Source organism: Felis catus, chromosome A2 (genome assembly GCF_018350175.1).
Source record: "Felis catus isolate Fca126 chromosome A2, F.catus_Fca126_mat1.0, whole genome shotgun sequence".
Lineage (NCBI taxonomy): Eukaryota > Metazoa > Chordata > Mammalia > Carnivora > Felidae > Felis > Felis catus.
Genome location: NC_058369.1, coordinates 53,973,123 through 53,994,550, shown reverse-complemented (window position 1 = coordinate 53,994,550; position 21,428 = coordinate 53,973,123). Strand labels below are relative to the sequence as shown.

General features: G+C 45.2%; 1 protein-coding gene across 9 annotated transcripts in view; it reads right to left on the bottom strand.

Annotated features, from left to right (window-relative positions):
* Window positions 1–21,428, bottom strand: part of IFT122 (intraflagellar transport 122) — a 72,949-nt gene that overhangs the window by 20,643 nt on the left and 30,878 nt on the right. For all 9 annotated transcript variants that reach the window (XM_003982509.5, XM_003982510.5, XM_023250039.2 and 6 more), the window contains 7 exons: window positions 20,838–21,040; window positions 19,443–19,580; window positions 17,695–17,859; window positions 14,909–15,106; window positions 9,936–10,076; window positions 5,937–5,990; window positions 2,399–2,560 (listed from right to left, as the gene is read on the bottom strand). In XM_003982509.5, the coding sequence (XP_003982558.1) occupies window positions 2,399–2,560; window positions 5,937–5,990; window positions 9,936–10,076; window positions 14,909–15,106; window positions 17,695–17,859; window positions 19,443–19,580; window positions 20,838–21,040 (1,061 nt within the window). The remainder of the gene's footprint in view (window positions 1–2,398; window positions 2,561–5,936; window positions 5,991–9,935; window positions 10,077–14,908; window positions 15,107–17,694; window positions 17,860–19,442; window positions 19,581–20,837; window positions 21,041–21,428) is intronic.

The window sequence follows — 21,428 nt, the reverse complement described above, 5'->3', positions numbered from 1 at the left end:
ATAAATTTGGATCATCAACAAGGAGACCGGCCAGGCACACAGCTCACATGCTTGAAACAGCCACCTCTAGCCCAACAGCCCAGCTCCAGAAGCTCTGACATAACTGAAGCTGAGTCGAAATGGTTCCTTCAAGGCCCAGCAAACTCAGTTTTCAAAGGTTCTTTGGTTCCATGAAGCTAATTTACATGTTATCTGGGGCCATGGCAAAGACTGTGTCCTGGAGTGGACAGAAAGAGACTGTGCTGAGTGATGAATGAGACTAAACAGTGTTCTCATGCTTGGTGATTTTGATAAGGACATACTATATAAGAGTTAAGAGCATTATAATTCCCTTTATCACCATATAAACATGTCACTTATCCGGAAAGCATACAATTTATTTGTACGTGGGAATGTAATTTAAAAATTTTCCAAAAACCAGATTGAATCTTGGGAAGCAATTTTCAAGTAAACAAAAACATGCCATGTTAATAAGCACTGTATTCCTCCCCCCACCCCCAACATAATGTGTACATACACATTTCCTCAAAGTCAGACTACTGGGGGGTGGGGATTGAAACAGAACCAACTTACTTGGAATTGCGATCAAACACTAAAACCAAAACAACCCCCAGAATATTTACCTTCATAGAGAGGCAGACCAGATGGAGTGTGTAAGTGGGCTGCATTTCTGGATGGGAGACTGTGGTGCCAAAGCCCAGCCGAGGTGTGAGGAGGGGCCTCAGCGCAGGGCGAGGAGTGGGGCTGGCCGGGGAGAGGCCTAAAGAACAGCCAGTCTGTGCTCATGCTAGGCTCCTCATATGTTCCCAGCCTTTCTATAGTTTGGTCTTTACAAAGGGCTTCCTCATACATTATTTTGTGCAATTCTGAGAACTGAGCTGAGTTGTAGCTATGTTAACCTCTGAGAAGAAAATGAAGGCTCAACGAAGTGAAGAGGCTTTCCCCAGGTCACCCAGAGGAAGGACTAGGACTTTCTCCAGCTCTGCAGATGCCAACGCGAGCACCAGGGCTGCTGACTAGGAGGTTTCAGAGGTTCCAGGAGAGGCTGCTGGCTCTGAAGAACAACCACACCCCATTGTTCCTAATGCCTAAATTCCACTCCTAGGCATTTAATCCTTTAGTTCAGGTTTTGTCCTCAGGTTATGTTGTTATCCCTAGAAAATGATGCACTGATTTAGCTGTTCTCAGTATGAATGTGGTGTTCAATCATATGTACATGGTGGGAGTATAAGGAAAGGGTAAAAGAGTGGAAGAGGGCAAAGTGGGGGAACCTCAAGCACTCTGATCTGACGGATGGAGTAAAGGGAGCACCAAGGTGAAGAGACAGGCTGGGACCCAGGTGCTCATTCAGATATTGATGACCAGAAACCCCCGAGCCACATCCTAGTGACTGAGATGCAACCTTCAGCCCCAGGATCTCACAGGTGGAAGATAAAAGAGCATAGCCATCTTTGGGAACAGCAAAGGAGGAAAAAAATGGGGAGGATTTTCCATCTTGAACTTGTGAGCTAGATAATTACCATTAATAGCCACTAATTGGTTGTAGCTGATGACTCACTTAATAACATTCTGAAGTGTCTTTTGACAGTACCAGGAAAGGCAGGTTAACAAAAGCATCTCTGCGGAAGGAAGAGCCTCATTGCTCGATGCACCCAAGGCTCTTTTCACCTTGCATTAGGCTGAACTACAAGTGTCTTGATGGCCTGGCCTCCCCAGTGGGACTCGTTCTCACACAAACCATCAGGAGCCTGCTCTGGGAAGACCCCTGTCATGTACCCAGACCGACTGGAGACTAACCAAAACAGAGGATCTACAAACGCAAGAGGAAATCTCCACCATCACCCTTACAGATACATCCTTGGGGTGACAGGAGGCACACTGTACTGGAGGGCAGGGACTCTGTCATGGTGTCTCCAAGGCCTAGTGCGAAGCCTGGTAGCAATCTGAGAGCAGACACTTAGGAAACCTTGGCTGAAGTGAACCATATCATCCTGTATGAAAATGGTAGAACCAGCTCATGTCTGAGGATGTGGGTTCTCGGTGGCTTCTACAACAGTTTAAGAGAATTTGTGGGAGAAAGACCTGAAACCCTGAACCCTGAACACTTAATGAAGGGACATGTTAGTTCAGACTCACAGTCCAGCCAGCTCTGGGACTGACAAAGGTTTGAACTGTCATACTCTTGTCCCTTTGATGTCAGCCTGAAAGGTCAGTTTTAGGTCAGCCTGAACCAGTGGTCATTGATGGTTCCTTTGCCAATTTGCCCAAACCCTTTCTAATAAGGCAGTTGCTATTTTCCATCTATAACATATCTTAGGGTAAACAACTTGGGCACCACGGTGGCAGAACACTGGTGGGTTCCACATGGCAGCTTGGGCCCAGGATGTGGCTGGATTACCTTGGCATACTCAAACATGCGAAGGTCGGTATACATTTCGAGTGCGAGGTTCTCGTGCCCACTCCTCTTGTACAGTTTGGCAGCTTCGTGGAACTTCCCTTGGTAGGAAAACACATCTGCCAGAAACAGGTCATTGTTGGTCTCTCCCCGCTTCTTCCTCTCCTGGAAAAATTAGAAGCACAGGAAATAGCCTCTGCAGCCATGGCAGGAAGCAGCCTTTACAAAGGTTAGATGTTGCTATTTCAAGTTAAGCCCCTGGGCTTTTCTACTGGAACCTCCACTTGGCTCCTGGGCTGTTGTGTCTCTCCCCTAGGTTTCTGGTGGGAATGCTTGACAACAAAAGCAGATTTTTTCCCCCAGATGAGTGAAGATCAAAAGTAATTCAAACTTTTGTTTGTTTAATGGAAATTCCTCAGGGCTGCTTTCTTGTATAATCTTCCAAGGAAACAACTGGCTAGTTAGGATGGTGTGTATTACCCACTCTTTGGTGGCCCCCAAGCTCTCAGGATCTCCCAAGTCCTCAGGCCTGGTTTGGCTGAGCTGTGACTCATGATGCTGCAGACAAGGAGAAAGCTTAGGGTCTCTTCACAAGAAGGAGACAATAAAATGGGATAATGAGTCTTAATATGTCCCTGTCTCTAAAGAGAAGGCAAGTAATGCCACATGCTGAGCATCTGCTAGGTGCTGACAGGACCCACAGGTAAGTGGTACCACTGAGAGAAGCTGAGATTCAGAAGAGGAGCAGGTCAGGGTCATAGAGAACTGGCATTTGGACTCAGTCTGTCTGACTCCAGATGCTCTTTGTACCACATAATACCACCTTCAGAAACATGTGACAGTCCCCAACAACATACCTGCACAGGCACACACACAGACGAGCAGCACTGAGGATGAAGAGAATAACTGACATATTCCTTCCTCTGGTGTTAGGGAACATTCATTAGTCTACAGCTCAAGTATTTGTAAACACTCCATAGCACCCAAAGTCTCATCCCCAGCAGTTTCCTTTTGCTTGTTTTCTAGCAACTGTATCACAGTGGGGGAAGATGAGACATTGAATCAAACTCCCAGACAAGCTGGTGAAAGTTTTAACAGCTGGAGGCAACATGCATGCTTCCCCACTGACAGAAATAATTTTTAAAAACCAAAAACCAAAAAAAAAAAAAAAAAAAAAAAAAACACCAAAAACCCACACCCAAAATTGAAAAATAAATTTAGCTAAACTATGTGTAGTTTAGGCTAATTAATCAAATAAACTAACTACTAACTGTATGGAGTGAATCAAAATCTTGCAGTAAGATTAAAAAAATAGGTCTTACTAGGCATGGAATTTAGGCCTAGGCCACAGAATATCACCATGATCAATAAAAAATGATTTACATCTATTCCGTATGTACGTAGCCATATGGGCAGATTCTCTTCCTCCTGTTATCAGTATAGTTACATCTCCCCTATCCCAAAGGAGCCTAGCATGGAACTCAGTTCTCTGGAATGATGCCGAATGCCTAGAAGCAAGCTACTAAGGCTTCAGAGCAGCCCAAATGGCTCAACGCTTGAAGGCAATTTACTCTTTTTCAAGAGGCAATTCTTTTTTTTTTTTTTTTCAAGAGGCAATTCTTACAAGTTTAACCAACTGCCCAGCTCCTCATAGCACACTAGAAGAAGCAGTAAGACATGATAAATGGTGAGAGGTGGTCCTTACAGAAGTCAGTTACCTTTGCATAAAGAACATATTCCATGGTTTCATGTTAAGGCCTCTAGATCCAGACCAGTGGATTCCCAAATGCCAGCCCCTATAGTAAGCAGTACTGGGAATTTCAAGTAGATGGCTCTGAACAAACCCTTCACCATGCAGGTAAGTAAGCTCCTTAAGACAGTGCTGGGGTGGGGGTTATAGAGGCGGTGCATCAGAAGCAACTTAGATGGCAGCAGGAACTCAGGTAAAGATAGCGTGAAGGGCACCTGGGTGGCTCAGTTGGTTGAGCGTCTGACTTCAGCTCAGGTCATGATCTCACGGTTCGTGGGTTCGAGCCCCGCATAGGGCTCTGTGCTGACAGTTTACTCAGAGCCTGGATCCTGCTTCAGATTCTGTGTCTCCTTCTCGCTCTCTGCCCCTCCCCCATTCGTGCACTGTCTCACTCTGTCTCTCAAAAATAAATACATGTAGAAAAAAAAGAAAAAAAAGGTAGCTTGAGCTTGGGAATTAGAACTGGCTTTGAATTCCAACCAAGCTTTGCCTCTGGACCCTTGGGGATGTGGCATAGGATTTCTGAGCCTTAGTTTCATTATTTATCAAATAGGGATAAGAACAATATCTGCTTCGTTAAGTCACCGTGAGGATTTAAAATGCAGCTGACCCTTGAGCAACAGGGGTGTTCAGGGCACTGACCCCCTCGCAGCTGAAAACTGAGGTATAATTTTTGACTCTCCAAATTTTAACTACTAATAGCAGTTAAATAGTCTCCTGTTGACTGGATGCCTTACTCACAACATAAATAGTTAGTTAACACATACTTTATAGGTTGCGTGTATTATATACCATATTCTTATGGCAAAGTAAGCTAGAGAAAAGAAAATGTCATTAAGAAAATCATAAGGAAAATACGTTAACAGTTAGTGTACTATATTTACTGAAAAGAAAATCCACCTGTAAGTGAACCCATGCAGTTCAAACCCGTGTTGTTCAAGGCTCAGCTGTAGTATACACATTGATCATGCATGGGGCCCAGAGCAGGCACTCAACAAGTGGCAACTATCATTAGGCTTAGCAGTCTGTGAGCTCCCACAGGCCTCTCTTCCACTCAGCTCTTTGCCCACTGGGCTCAACACAAGGTTTGGCCCACGACAGGTGTTTATTATGCTGAACTGAATCACAAGGACAAGACATTTGCTGATTTCCTCACTACTTCCATGTGGGAATTCAAATGTATCTCACATTCCCCTAGCCTCACAATAAATCTGTTCAGGAGAAAAAATATGTACGCCTCTTTACAGACAGTCACAGGAATTAAGAGTATTGTCTACTGCTACCCAGCAAATGGAACCCATAGAACAAGCCTTTTTTGCCCACCCCACTACACATGGCTCCCTCCCCAGGTCCCATTGCTGTGGATGGGGCATAGCTCATGTGCGTTTGGAAAATGACTCCTGTACTGGCACATTGTTGAGCCCTACAGGATGGTAACCACCTAACAACCACTACAAGGATGAAAACCAGTAACTAAGAACCTATTTAATCCTCCTAGCAACCCTGGGAAAACAGCCCATTTCACAGATAGAAAACAAAGCTCAGAGAGATTAGGAACCCACCTGCCTTACCCCACTACCAAGTGACAAGTGGCATTCCTTGCTCCCATGTGCTGTCTCCCTGCCCCCACAGCATTCTGTTCCCCCAGGCCAAAGCTGTGGCCCAAATGCCCAGACACCAGTAGGCTCTATTTGTGTGCCCTTAATGCTCTCGCCTGCTAGAATAGCTCCCTATAAGCCATTGACTGCGAGTCTGTGCTTTCTTGAGAAGGAAGAACATTTTGTCATTTACCTCAATGCTGTTGATGAGCTCTAAGTATCGGAGGTCTTGTACTCTGGTGAAGGCCTACAGGGGAAGAGATAAAAGAATGAAATCAACTGCCCTCTGGGCTTCAAAAGTGGGTGATTGGCGGGGGGTGGGAAGTCAAGCGTTAGAAAGTGAGCCAGTAACGAGGGAAAAGAAGTAAGCATTGATTAATCGCCATGTGTTCAGGAGGGTTATACCACCCAGTGAGGCACGGCTTTATCCCTGGGATTAGTCCACACAAAGAACAGCAAAGAAGTCTCGGTTGCATCAATCACTTTGGGATTAGTTAAAACAAAACTATGATACTGCAGTCTGTGATGGTGCCTGCTTGGAGAAATCTCTATGCAAAAGAAAAGAACAGGGCGGTCTGATACTCTGAGGCAGTGGCATTGGAGTGGGAGTGGGGAAGGTGTACTGACTGAAGAGACACTGCTATGCGTCTAGATGACTGGGACAGAAAGTGGGAGACAGCTAAGCTTACCAACTGTGCATAAACACAGGGCACCCAAAGCCCACAGTACTGGCACAGAGGAGGGGGGGGGGGTGGGAGGAGAAAGTTAAGAAGGAATAAAAATGGTTTCTAGACGGGAGGGGGACGTTAGGGAATAAATCACTCCAAGTTCCTGGAAGGCAAACTCTTACATAAATCCTAAAAGTGTAGCTCTTGCCTTCCACTCACAGTAAACCCAGAGACTTTAACCCACAGGTTGCTAGAAGTTTCTAGGCAGCCTTCCTCAGGAAGATTGGTGTTAGGTAATTTTTTTTTTCTGCCTTCTGATTCTGCAAGGGGTTTAGAGAGGAACCTGACCCATCATGTCAGGCTGATCTTCAGGTGGCTTTGCTGTCAACATTTCTACCCAGGTGTGCTGCTTTACACTGTCCCATTTGAAATGGACTGAGATACACCTAGATAAGACAGCAGGTCCAGGAGTCCTTTGAATATGAAATGCGGAAGAAACACCCTGACCACTTGCAACCTCTACTTTGCTGCATGACGCCCTCCATCCTAAAAAGACTTGGGGAAATGATCAAGTCATCTGGCCTCTGGTTGCCTCGCAGATGACCACAATGTGACTTCATCTTTTCATCCTGCAGGGCTACGCATCCTATCAGGGACTGAGGATCCAGAGGTGAATGTGATCTGTACCCCTCCCCATTTCACTGGTCCATACTCTAAAAGGAGAGGCAAGCAGATTAAACAGATCATCAAATCTCTGTGAGCTAGGAGCTATACAAGCATGAACCAGATACTCTAGAGAAAACAGATTCACTGTCTGAGCATGGGCAGTGGCAGGAGGCAGGATTAAGAAGAGTATCACAGAGTAGGAACCTGGCAAATGGGTATTCCTGAAGAGGAATTCTTTGAAAGGGTAAAGTAGGCATCACATGAGCAAAAGAGCACCAAGAGTTCTTGTGTTCCTCACTGGAGATCTTATAAGCTCTCTTCTGGATCAGGGCTTCCTTAAAACCATAGGAAAGGGGAAAACCTGGAATGTCCACAAAGGGGCAGAGAGGAAAGAGGGAGCATTCCAGGTCTCAGTCCTAGCTCTGAGACTTTCCAGCTGGGGGCCCCTGAACTTCTTTCTTGCCTCTAGGCTCCCAAGTCTGCCTTATGGAAAGGGGCAAACTAGCGATGTCTTCTCCAAGGTCTTTCTAGCTCTGCTCTGCTAGGATTCTAGGATTTGCCACCTTGAGAAATCTGCTTCAGAGTTCCTTCGACCCTAACACATACTGTAGAGTCAGGGGTGCCCTGGTCTGAGTGGTCAGAGTCACAAGGCCCGTGAATAACCTCAGAAGAGGGAAGGAAGCATGGGAACCGGGAAGCATCTGCAGTTCTGCTCAAGGCAGCAGTCCCCGGTGCTAAACAGCTCTCCTCTGCCATCTAGTGAGGGCACTACTTTATCTCCCGCACCACCCTCCACCTCCTGTTTGCTTGAGTCAGTTGGCAAAGCAGAAAAAGAAAGGCTGGGGATTCGGGATTTGGATAAAATGGCCAAGCTCAAGTCTATGGTCAAAATCTTGTGGCTTTAATAATTTCAATTTCCAGGAAGTGTTTGGGGAATACAAGCTTGAGGTTAGTGTTAAACAAATGATGGTTCATTCCAGCTTTGTTTTGATCCATTTACACATTTGCTGAGCACCTAACCCCATGCTAGGCAGTGTTGGCTGAACTAAAATGAGGTAGGTGTTTAGTTCTTGGGTATGAGGAGATGACAATCTATAAGGAAGACTTCAAATTTCATTCCAGGCTAGGGGGACTTGGATGGCTCATTCAGTTAAGTGTCCGACTTCAGCCATAATTAAGGTCACGATCTCCTGGTTCATGAGTTCAGGCTCATGTGCTAACAGCTGAGAGCCTGCTTCAGGCTCTATTCTGTCTCCCTTTCTCTCTGCCCCTCCCCCGCTTACGCTCTGTCTCTCTCTCTCTCAAAAATAAACAAACATTTAAAAAAATTTAAATTTCATTCCAGGCTGAAAACAAAACATAGTCTAGGAATACTTTGTTATTCTTCATCCCTCCTGGTATTTTGGCAGGGACGTTTTTTTTTGGGGGGGGGAAGGGGGAGGTGGGGATGGGGGACAGGAGAAGGAAGCTCCCTCCATAAGAATGTTTCCTCCTGCCTCTGAATTCTTAAAGCCCTCCTCTATTACCAGTTTTCTGACACTCAGTAGATCTAAAAACATAACATAATTAAATAACAGCAATTTTACTTATTTTAATAACAGCTAGCATTTGTATAACCATTGCTAGGTCTAGAAGCCCTTTTACAATGTGGTAGGTAAGCCTAAGGACCCTGTGTCAGGAGGGCAGGGCAGCTAGTGCATTCACCATCCCCACTGCAGACATGGGAGGACGGACACAGGGCCATCCAGTCTATATATAGCAGAGCTGGTATCTGGCCTCAGATCCCCTCTCCTTTCATGCCTAGAAGTCTAGACCCAACACAAGGCAAGCATCACATATTCCTGTAATTCCTTCCCTGAATGCTCAGTAATATGGACAAAGGAGTATTTGATTAATTGGCTATGGGAAGATAAAGAGGGAAGGGAGGAGTAGGGGAAAGGGAGTTGAAGGCCATTCCTTCTCCCCACATCAGGTTCCAGATGAAAACCCAATTCAGACAGAGCTGGGCTTTTTCTGATGTGTAGAAAGGGGTCAAATGTTGTCAGCCAGTTTCTGTAGCTTTAATATACTGGCCAGTAAATGACACCATGAATCAAGGCCATGAAGGTATGTGGGGAGTAACATTGCTGTCAGAATCAGAGAGCTTGACCATCTCTTCACCATACCTAGCAGAGTACCATGAAAAATAGCATTGTGTAATTAATGGCTAATACCAATAAGTATTACACCAATAACAAAACACCAATAATAAAAACTACCTTTGGGGCTCAGTCAGTTGAGCATCCAACTCTTAATTTCAGCTCAGATCATCATGCCAGGGTCATGGGATCAAGCCCTGCATTGGGCTCCATGCTGGGTGTGGGGCCTGCTTAAGATATTCTCATTCTCTCTCTCTCTCTCTCTCTCTCTCTCCCCCCCTGCCCCTCCCCCACTCATCTGTGCTCTCTCTAAAATTAAAAAAAAAATTTTTTTAAAGCTACCCTTTAGTATGTCCCTATTATTGTGCTAGGCTTTCAGCTAGGTGCTTTACATAAATGATAGCTAATAAGAGTGACAGCTAGAATCTATCTGATATTTCTCCTATATCTGGCCTTACAGACATTATCACATTAGACCCTTTGAACTTTGTGAGGATGAAGCCAATCACCACCCTATTTTTAGAAATAAACAACCTTAGAAACGAGTTACTTGCCCAGACCCAGTTAGGAGATAGCTGAGCTGAGATCTGAACACAGGTCAGCCTATCTCCAGAGCTCTCTACTGTATGCATCTGCCTCTCCACACGTTACCTGGACTCACTTTTGCCTCAAGGGACCCTCCAAGGGTCAGATTCTAGCTCATGCTGACTAGATGCTTACCTTCTTTGCTGTTTCAAACTCTAATCCTTCTAAAGCTTCCATGGCCAGCTCACGCCAATCAGTGTCTGTCACACCCAAGCAAGCAATCTGGTAGGCTTCTTTGAACATTTTCCTATCCAGGTACTGGTACATTGGAGCAGACTGCAGGATTTCATCAAAAAGAAAGAAGACTGAGAGCAATGAAAAGAATCAGATTCATACAAAGCCTGACTCCAGATGTGTGCACTGACTTAATTACAAATGCCTATAGAGGAATACTATAAGGAGTAATCAGTACCCTTCTCACCCCAAATGCCTTCCATTTGTCACTCCTTTTCATAGCCAAGTAATTGTGTTCAGCAGCACAAACTTCTTGCTTATCCTTCCTTCCACCACTAGCTTTCCCCACCTCCAGGTCTGTTTTACCACAAGGTATCACCCTCATCTAGAATGCCCTTGTTCCTCTTTACCCACTGGAAAGTACCTATTTGGCTTGAGGGTCCTGTTAAAATGTCACCTCTTCTGGAAAGTCTTTGCTGACCCCTCAAGGAAAGGAGTCTGAGCTTTCTCTGCCCTTTATCCAGAAGTCAGTTGTGTTATAATGACAAGCCCCTCTCCTCCACAAGTCTGGGCACAACCCCTGAAGGCACTGGTGGGCTTGTACTCACCTCCCCCAGCAGGCCTTCAGTCTCTGTTTGGTGGAGGAAGGAACAACGTTACTATGAGGAAGGGGTCTGAGGTGGTCTCTTACAAAGAGGGCCAAGAAACCAGCTTACCCAAGAAAGGTAAGTGATTTGTTCCAGGTTACCTGGGACCTGGCTGGGAACCTTTCTGCCATCCCTCCTCCCAGACGGGGCTGCCTCACTGTGATACCTGTGAATGGTTCCTAATAATTTCTCTTCTTAGGTTTACACATTGCTTTTGCATCTGTCCCAACAGGTCTGTGTTGCAGGTTATTATCACTCTCTGATTACAGTCTGAGGACACATAAGTGGCACAAGGAAAACACAAGGAAGAGCACTTTCCTGGCTCTTGGATGTGGGGTACATGAATATGTGTGCACACAAGAACAAGTCTGAGCTGGATCTGGCGTCCTGAATAAGAAGGCCCTGCCCTTGTTTTAAGCCAGTGTGCTGAAGGGAACTGAATCTCTCTAGGGCAGTAGAGATCAATCAGCCAGTACCTCATGCTAATGGTTCTCAAATGTGGAGCTGGAAGTGCTGTTTTCTCCATTTGGGGCCTTTATCTTTGAACTTTCCTGTCTCATTTTTTAGCTTCAGAGTTAAAGCTTTTTTTTTTTTTTTTTTTTTTTTTTTTTCTTTTCTTTTTAAGCCATTCTGCCCTCTGACAGCAAGATGTGGCTGTTTAGGAGTGCTCATCTTTTCTATCGTACCATTCTGTCTACCTTTCCTTCCTTTAGAGGGGTAAAGGGGTACGGACAGGGGAGCAGCTGAGCCAGAAGCCAGGCCTGGCTCAGTCACATCCTAGCTGGGTGCTTTTTTGGGTAAACTGATTAACTTCTGTTTAGATGCCCTGCCCAGCTCACAGACTACTATGGGCAAACAGGACATGATCAGTACATCCACTGTATTTTCTCAGCACCAGCTCCTCGCCATCTCCCCAACTCTCCAGACTTGTTCCTACCTCTACCTTTCTCTCTGAAACACCCTTGCTGCTCCTCTCTATGTCTCCAGACCTTTCAGGGCTCAGATCAAGTGTCACCACCTCTTGGAAGCTTTCCACACTCCCTGTGCACAATGAGCTTTCCTTTCTAAACTCCTTAGTGAGCACCCTGTTCCAATTTAGTTCTGTTTCATAGCATTTGTACTTTAAGATTGCTAATAACAATAACAATAGGAACTGGGCCAGACAAAACCCATAAAACAGGTATATTAACCCCACTGCATAGAAAATGAGGCTCCAAAGAGTGAAAGGAGTTGCTCAAGATCCCAGCTGGTTCGGGCATCAAAGTCAGAACTCAAAGCCAGTGTTCTTTCCCCTAAACTGCACAGCTTCTCACCATGTTGAATACCCCATGAGGAAGCAACAGGCACATGAGAATCGAGGAGATGATGAATGATTAACATTCAGGCTTGCTTGGGAAGTACAATCTGAGAGTGGGAATTTTAAAAATATCCTAACTGAACAAATGCCCTCTGAGTTCTACTTTATCTCACTATTGCATTCCAAGCATGAAGTCACCACTCACCCCAAGAAGCCTGACAAGGGCTTGTCGCCCTACTTGGCAGCACTGACAAACCAGTTCTTGCACAAGATGATGTAAATTTCGAAAGGAAACCAGAAATCCCCAGAGTGGTCTGATGCTTTCTCCCTCCTTTCTAGGCCAAAACCACAGGATGGCTGGAGGCAGAGGCAACAGATAAATAGCCTTTGTCTTGAGGCTGCCTTTCCTAACCCTTGGCAGTTCTGACCTGCTGCATCAGCAGGATGGCCTTGGTGAAGCCATGGGGGGCTGGAGGGGGGGGGGGTGAGGGAGGGATGACTCTGACTTCTGAATCTTAAGGGCTTGGCAGAGGAAGCCCCAGGCCCCCCTTTTGGCTCTTCTTGGTCAGCCAAAGTCAGGGAGCAGCAAACTGCATTTATCTTTGAGGTTGGGATGGCAGTCTTGGGAGAAAAACTTTCAGTCAACATAGTGTGTTTGGCATGATTAAGAAAGACTAGGTTTCTGGTGGATGCGGTGCATGGATCTGGGATGGGGGGCAGATGAGGACTATTAGGAAACAGTCCAGTAGGGGCTATTCTTGCCCCTCCTCCTGACGCCACTTCCACCCACCTCTCTCCTTCCTTTCATTCTCTTTCCTTTTCCTCAAATCTGAATTCCATTAACGTTTACCAAATAACTGCTCTGAGTCAGGCACTAATAATTTCTGCATAATGAGTAGCAAGGGTATCAACAACTTAGAGGAAGAAGTGGACTCCAGCCCCACCCTTTGTAAGAAGCCAGGCCAGGCTTTTGGTGACTATAAAGGTGGGGAGATCTTGGCCAGGCTGAGGACATAGGATCTCACTGTCCTGCCAGCCCTTTGACCATCCTCTGAAGCCCCTCAATAAAATGGTATCATTCCCTCCACCCTCACCCAAAAAAAAAAAAAAAGAAGTTGAGCCGGGGACAGTGAGTAGGGCACGTGTGTGTGGAGGGCAAACACAGACTGATGCAGTCTCTCTGAAGGGCAATCTAGAAATGTGTCTAAAAATCTTTCAAATGTATGTGGCGTTTTACCTAGCAATTTGACTTCAAGGAATTCATACTGAAGAGCTAAGTTGGGACAGGTACAAAGACTTAGCAAGAAAGATGCTATCTACAATAGCAAAAAAGCTGTAAGCAGTGTAAATGTCCAACAAAAGGTAGTGGTTGTGTAAGATGTGGAAGGAACATCCATGTGATAGGACAAAAAGCAGTCATTAAAAACAATGTGGGGGTAGGGACAGCAGGGAGGCAGGAATGGTTATAACAAAAGGGCAGCCCATGGGGCACCTGGGTGGCTCAGTCAGTTAAGCATCCGAGTTCGGCTCAGGTCATGATCTCACAGTTTGTGACTTGGAACCCTGCACCAGACTCTGTGCTGACAGCTTGCAACCTATAGCCTGCTTCAGATTCTGTGTCTCCCTCTCTCTCTGCCCCTCCCCCACTCGTGTTCTGTCTCTCTCTCCTTCAAAAATAAATAAACATTAAAAAACAAAAAAAAAAAGAAAGAAAAGGCAGTCCAACATTAGAGATCTCATGGGTTGGTGGTGGGAGACACATGAACCTATCCAGGTAATACATGTATACTATAGTTTTGCAGACTGCTACCAGTGGGGAAACTGGGCAAGTTGTACAAGGGATCTCTGTATGGTTTCTTATAACCATAAGTAAATCTACAGTCATCTTAGTATTTTAAAAATACTAGGCAAGTATATTTACTGATGTGGAGCCATGTTTCCAGTAGACTGCTGAGAGAAAAAGCCACACTGCTAGCTGACAGGCAATAATTCATATAGTGATGGGCCGGCAATATGTAAATGTTAGGTTAAATTGGAAGATAGTGATAAAGGAAGATGACTAAAAATCTCTCTCTTTTATAGTCCACATTCAGTAAAGGAAGAACAGCAAATCTGAGGTTTCATAAATTAGATTTATAACATTTACAGTAGATTCCACTTTTGTTTACAATGTTCATATAAAATTATATACTCATAATTGTATGTTCTGCATATATTACATATACATATAGAAAAAGCCTGGGTGGATATGTTCTAAGACGTTTAAGAGTGATTCTCTTGAGGATGGGATTCTGAGAGCTAAGTCTTTCCTTCGTGCTTGCCTTTATTTTACGGCATTTCTACAATGGGCATGATTCACTCACAGAGCAGACAGGCAGCCTGGACAGCTGGGATTAGGCCAGACCAGACTTGGGTTGTCAATCTCTGCCCTCCTGTGTTTCTGTCCTCCTGTTTGTGGCTCCAGGTCCCCATTTCTGTTCTGGCCTCCTCCTAGTTTGAGAGACTTGTGCATAGTCCCATGCTCCCTTCTTGGCTCACACACCTCAGCGCTCCGCCCCTCCATCCGACCCACATTCTCTTTCCCTCACACACACTACCATGCTCACACATCTGCGCATATACCCAGCTAGACTCCCAGCTTTGCTGGCTTGCTCCACTCTGCCCCATGCACGGCCCTCAGTGAAACAGACTCTGTCTGTAGACAGACAACCCTGAATACCCCTCCCTGTCCCAACCAGGAAAGGGAGACCAGAAAGAATTGGAGGCTCAATAGGGTGGAGCTGTTTGTCCAAAGACACACAGGTTGTACAAGGTAGAGACAGAGTTTCAGGTTCTCGTCCAGAGTACCTTCCATGACATCATAACTGCAACTCCTCTCTCTTCCCTCTCTCCTCACCATCCATCCCCCACCCAATACACAAATGCATAGCCTGGCTTCCTGGGTCTTGTCTTCCCTGCCACAGCTGAGAGCTGACAAGCACCCTGGTTACCTGTGGCACCTCCACGGCCGACATGGAGAAGACATGGAGGCAGAAGATCTTGGAGCCATGGTAACCGACCACAAAGCCCTGTAGCTTCTGCTGGTGCACAGGGAAGGTGCTGGCTTTGATGTTAAGGTAGCCTCCTCCTGAGAAGCAGAGCATGTCCTCACACTGGGTGTTCCAGGCCACACTGTTGGCATTTGGCTCCTGAGGAACAGGAATAGTAAGGACCCTTTGACAACCACCCTGGCCTTTGCCACCATTCCTGCATTCAGCTAGGCACTTTTTAAAGCCTGAATCAAACTAAATTGCTAAGAGTGGGATGGGGGAAAAGGGAGGAAAAGGGAAGCAGAAGAAAAGGATAGAAGCATAGAAGCAAAATCCTCTATGCCTCTATGCACTTGTTTATGTTGGAATTTTTTTAATAAACAAGCATTACTTTTGAAAAAAAGTATTATTATCCCAAATATTAATCATTACCTACTGAGAGAATGAGCAAAGTGGCTTTACTTCTGTTACAGAATGAGTACACACAGCTATACACAGAAGATTTAAAGGGATATGTTACAGGGCTCCTGGGTGGCTCAGTTGAGCATCGGACTCTTGATTTCAGCTCATGTCATGATTCCACGGTCATGGGATTGAGCCCTGCGTCAGGCTCCGTGCTAAGCATGGAGTCTGCTTGGGGTTCTCTCTCTCTCTCTCTCTCTCTCTCTCTCTCTCTTTCCCTCTCTCCCTCTCCCCAACCCACATGTGCACCCGCTTTCTCTCTCTCTAAAATAAAACAAACAAGCAAGGGTGCCTGGGTGACTCAATTGGTTGAGTGCCTGACTCTTGACTTCAGCTCAGGTCATGATCTCACAGTCATGATCCTGTGGTCATGAGATAGAGCCTTGCGTTGGGCTCTACACTGAGTGTGGCACCTGCTTAAGATTCTCTCTCTCCCTCTCCCTGCCCCTTTCCAGTGTGTGTGTGCTCTCTAAGTAAAAACAAAAATAAAACAAGCAAACAAAAATAAATAAAAGGATATGTTTCAAAGAATTAACAGTGATTGTTTTGGGGTGGGTGGAATTGTGGGTGCTTTTTCATTTTTTATGTTTTTCATTTGCTGAAATTCTCTTTTGATCATAAACATCTATTATTTTTTATAATAAGGAAAAAACTGTTATTTTTACACTATAAAATAATATATCATCTCTGCATTTACAATTCTCATGCTGTAGAAATACAGTCACCCTGGGGGGCACTCCCTCTCCTACAAGTTTTCTGCTTAGCAATGGAGCCCCAGGGAGCAGATGTTCATACCTTTCTGCCTAGAATCTTTTACAATGTCTGAATCTTTTATAACGAGCATGGATTACTTTTATACTAAGTAAAAACAATAGAGCTGTTTTAATTTTCAGGGGGCAGGGGCAGTGGAGAGAAAAAAAAGATAGTTGGGAATGCTTATATCTCCTGACAAGGTGTGAGAATTACCCTCCCTAGCTACTACAGAACCTTCAGTGGAGATGGGGAAGGACACACACCCTTCCATTCCTATATGGTTCTAGGCTCAGACACAGATTCACAACTGGAGGCCTGCTAACCTACCTACAGGAGGTAGTGTTGAGGCTGAGGAGAGGAAAAGTAACATTTAGGGCCATGTTTTGTAAGGCACTAAGCTACTTACTGTAGTCTCTTGTTTAGTACTGTAGCAATTCTGTGAGGGGGCAATTACAAGTTCAATTTCAGAGAGAATAAAAAATTCAGGTTCAATGAACTGGGCTAACTTGCTTGAGATCACACTGTAAGTGGTGAGGGTAGGACTGGAGCCCAAGTCTGTCTGAAGACAAAGCCTATGCTCTTTCTTTCCCCTTAACCACTCTGCCTCCACAGTGATATAAGTGAGTTGTTATCTACTGGAACCACCTTGGGCTAGCAGTAGCCAGGTGGCCCCTTCTAACTGACTGAGGCAGCTCCCTACACTCTAACATCCCTCTGTCCTGCTGATTCTGCTCCCAGGGACAAAGAAGAGCCCTGAGAAGGGGACCTCAATCTGCCAATTAACACTGGGAGACTTGTGGCTGAAGAAGCCAGTCAGCTTTAGGGGAAGCTTGCTTCAGGCAAATGGGCCCTGACCTCTTATAAAGCCCTATACAGGCAAAGAGTGGCACTGAGTCTGGCAGAAAGCCAGCCAGGTGGTGGGCATGAAGCCTTTGGGCTATCTTCTCCAGTGACACACTTCCACCGGCCACAGGACCAAATGGTGTGTAAACTGCCTATGCCCCCAAACAGTTCACATTTTGCTGGCTCTTATAGCATCTTTGTGAAATAAATAGAAGGGAGGGCTTCCCCCATGCCTTCCCTTCTTTCAGATGACAAAACTTGTCCTATTTCTTTACTACGTCTTAGGTCACTCATAGATACAGGCATATCTCCAATAGGTGAGAAGCCCTTTTGCAAAAGAATCATCATCTCATTGAACAATACACTGAGACCCTATCACATGCCCCACTGATATTTATTATTATTCCTTTACTGTTCACAGAAAGAAAAGTGTTACTTGCTCATCTTATCTGTGAGGAAACCAAAGTTCAAAGAGACTTTTTCCAGCTCCTGCAGCTCATGTGTGGGAGGGGGTGGGCTGTGCCCTGGGGCCACTTGGGCTCTGCACCCCTGCTCAAAGCCTATACCCCTCCATGTCACCACTCCTCCCAGAGATCTGCCTGGGAGCCAGAGCGTGAGCACCTCCTGCAGGAACTAGGAAGCTAAAAAAGAAGTCAAAGGACCATGTCATGGAAACTCTGGGATTTCACCTGAAAAAGCAACTCTTTGGTATGGATGTCATACACCAGGCACATGTCATTTTCATCCACCACGGCCAGCTTCTTACGGGAGGCACTCATGTCCAAACAGCGCACAGCTGTGGCCTGCTTTAGCAAGACAATGGCAAAGAGATTGTCCACAAAGATCTTTAGGATCTGGCAAAATTTCAGAGAGAGAAAAAAAAAAGTGAGTTACCATGGCAACAAGACTCTGGAACTCTGCCAGGTATTGGAATCCCATGTGTTCTACAAGAACAACTCCCACTAACTTCAACAGAGGCTCTGTGCAGAGAAAAGGACTCATCAAAAGAAGGGAGTGGGGACTTATCCTTAGGAAACCAGAAGTACAGTTCCTCAGAGGTTGCCAAAGTAATGACGAGCCCCAAGATGCAAGAAACTCTCTTAAACGTCTGCTTGACGGGGATTTGTTAATAACATTACCCAAACTTCAGAGTTGGGAGATCTGAGTCACACTAACACAGGAAGAGGCTACTTTATTTTTTTATTTTATTTTTTTAATGTTTTTATTTTTTATTTTTGAGACAGAGAGAAACAGAGCATGAACGGGGAAGGGTCAGAGAGAGAGGGACACACAGAATCTGAAGCAGGCTTGAGACTCTGAGCCTCTGAGCAGCACAGAGCCTGACGCAGGGCTCGAACTCATGAATCGTGAGATCATGACCTGAGCTGAAGCCGGACGCTTAACTGATTGGGCCACCTAGGCGCCCCAGGAAGAGGCTACTTTAAACACTGACAAGACATCTGGTGCAACTACAGCAAAATAATGATGATGATGATGATAAGGATGATGACAGCTATCAGTTATTGACTATTTTTGACAGCCTTATGCAACATGAAGCATTATCCTGATTTGTAAAACCTCAGTCTCAGAGTGGCAATGTGACCTGCCTAGGGTCATACAGCCAGTAAGCAGCTAAGCACAAACATGACCCCAGGTTGACCTGCCCCCCAAATCCATGTTCTCAGGTCTCACAATGGAAGTGACAGCTGACCGTGAGAAAGAAGCAGACTTTCCACCCTTTGGTATTACTACCCTGCAGCCCGCATTAATTCATACTTCATGACTTCTGTCCCCAGGAAAGGCCTGATAAGCCTCAGCCACAAGCCATCTGCTAGACAGCTTGGCTCTCAGGCTAATGCGGTTATATTTTCACTTTCAAATTTCCATGTAGCCCACTTAGAACTTTTCTTATTTTGAGCAAAGAACACACACACAAATCTGTTTAACTTTGTATAACCTAGATTTTCCACGTCTATATGAGCAAAGGGCCCAGTTTTCTTACAATATCTAGTAATAATTGCCTGAAGACCAGTACCCTCTAAGACACAAGCTGAAACTCACTGCCTTAATCCATTCATTGCCCTAATAGGGATCTGACCTAAGAATGAGCTATGCCTCCCTCCTTAGCAAGCCACTGAAACTGCACCTCTAACAAATCTCCCACCTTCTGGATGCCCTTAAACCCACTAATCCACTCTACAGGCAGCCCAGAGGCCACAAGGCCAACCCTGCCAGGATGCGCATGCTAGAAGTCTTTGGCCTGAAGCTGTTCTCAAAACATGAAAATCTGGGTTGCCCTCCAATGTGTCTATGGCAAATGTGGGGTGGGGGACACCCTTTTTCCTGCCCCAAGAAACCATTCAGGGTTGTAACGAGACTGGTCCCTGTGTCGGCACACAGATTATCAGCCTGATGGGAGACACATGAGAACACTCACCTGTCCATTCTTCAGGCCTACTAACAGACCTTCCCTTCCTGGAGGGCCACCAATCACCTTGATATAGCGAATAAGAGACTCCATCTGCCACTCCCGCTCTTTCACTCCACTGAAGGACAGGCACTGTAGCCGTTTCTCCTAGAAAGCAAACCCAGATCTGCATGGATATTTGACAGAGTAAGTGTTCCCAGCCCTCCCCAGGTGTTCCTGCATGTGAGGGATGAAAAATACCTCAGGGTCTATTGGATCTAGTCCCCATGACTGGCATTGTTCGTTAATCCTTCACACAGCCTTCACCACAGAGCCCAGCTCAGCCTCACATCTTCTGTGCAGACCTCTAGGCAGCCACAGCCAAAGGCAGCATCCAAAAGCATATCTTTTTGCCACATCTATCCTATAACTTGTTGCACCTCAAAACTGCTTTTAGTTCTAGACATAAGAGAGATTTTAATTGTATTTTACATACAGTGGTTTTTAGGTTTATTTATTTTGAGAGAGACACAGTGTGAGTTAGGAGGGGCAGAGAGAGAGGGAGAGAGGCAAAGAGAGAGAGGGAGAGGGGGAGGGAGAGGGGGAGGGAGGGAGGGAGGGAGGGAGAGGGAGAGGGAGAGGGAGAGGGAGAGAGAGAGAGACAGAGAGAGAGAGAGAGAGAGAGAGAGAGAGAGAGAGAATCCCAAGCAGGTTCCATGCTGTCAGCACAGAGCCTGATGCAGGGCTCGAACCCACAAAGCTGTGAGATCATGACCTGAACCAAAACCAAGAGTCAGACACTTAACTGACTGAGCCACCCAGGTGCCCATACATACAGTGATTGCTAAAGTATTTCTTAAAACTTTATCACTTCCAACAGGCCTACTTTTATGAATCCAAATCTACCTCTACTTCCAAGAAAGATGCTGGGCTGGCCTTATCTCAAAGTCTTTCCAAACTTCTCTTGGCATTGACTTAAGACATTTTCTAGGAAGCTCTAAGTTGAAGAATTTTTTTCTGTGAAAAAAATCTCTCAAAAAGTAAAACTTCCTTTACTATTTTTGACTTGATATCATATTTTTGTTTAACAGATAGTAAAATATACATGTAATATATATATTACATATATTTACCAAAAAAAATGATCATTTCTATCAGTATATGCTTTAAGTCATTAAAATATGTATGATCCTAATATAACAAAGTGCTTTGCAATACAAAAAGGTATTTTCCTAGTTATGGTCCATGACTTTCCGGTAGAGTCCAACTCCTCTAGATGTCAATAAAATGAAAGCAATGAACAGCTACTGAGTTTGAGGGAAAGCGACTTTCTTGGTGTCCAACTTTAAAACAATGAGTTGGGTACCCTATCCTTGGAGGAAACATGAAGAAGATTCAGCCCGATTCCTCCAACCTGGTGCCCACCTGGCAGAGGATGATGTGATCGGCACACACCACCAGGAGGTTGCATTCAAACTTCTTGACAATCCTCTCCTTCACCCGGTAATGCATGTCTGACGAGTCGTCTGAATATAATTCATAGATGAGGATTTTCTCTGGCAGTTGGATAGCTAATCGATTTTTGTAGATGGCAATTTTCTTGACAAGCTCTTTGCATTTAATCCGAACTGTCAAAGAAAAAAAAAATTCTAGCTCTAGCATGACGTTAAGTAAGGTAGAAGGCAGAGAAATTAAAAGCTATCATTTAATGGCAATTAAAGGAGACACTTTCATCAAAAAAAATCTTTACAGACTGTCTAATATGTACAATCAGCTCTACTAAATATGGGAATCCAAAATCGTATACAATCTTTGTGGTCCGAAGCTTACACCTGAGTACGGAAAGTAAAATTCTTAGCATTACCATCACTTACTGAATATAAGTTTAAAACTCCTCTGCACAGCATTAACAGCCCCTGATGATCAGAAGTCCATCTGAATAAATACCCACATCTCTGGCCACACCCCACCCACCACCCTCAATAACAGGGAAATGCATGTAGTTTCTGTATACAC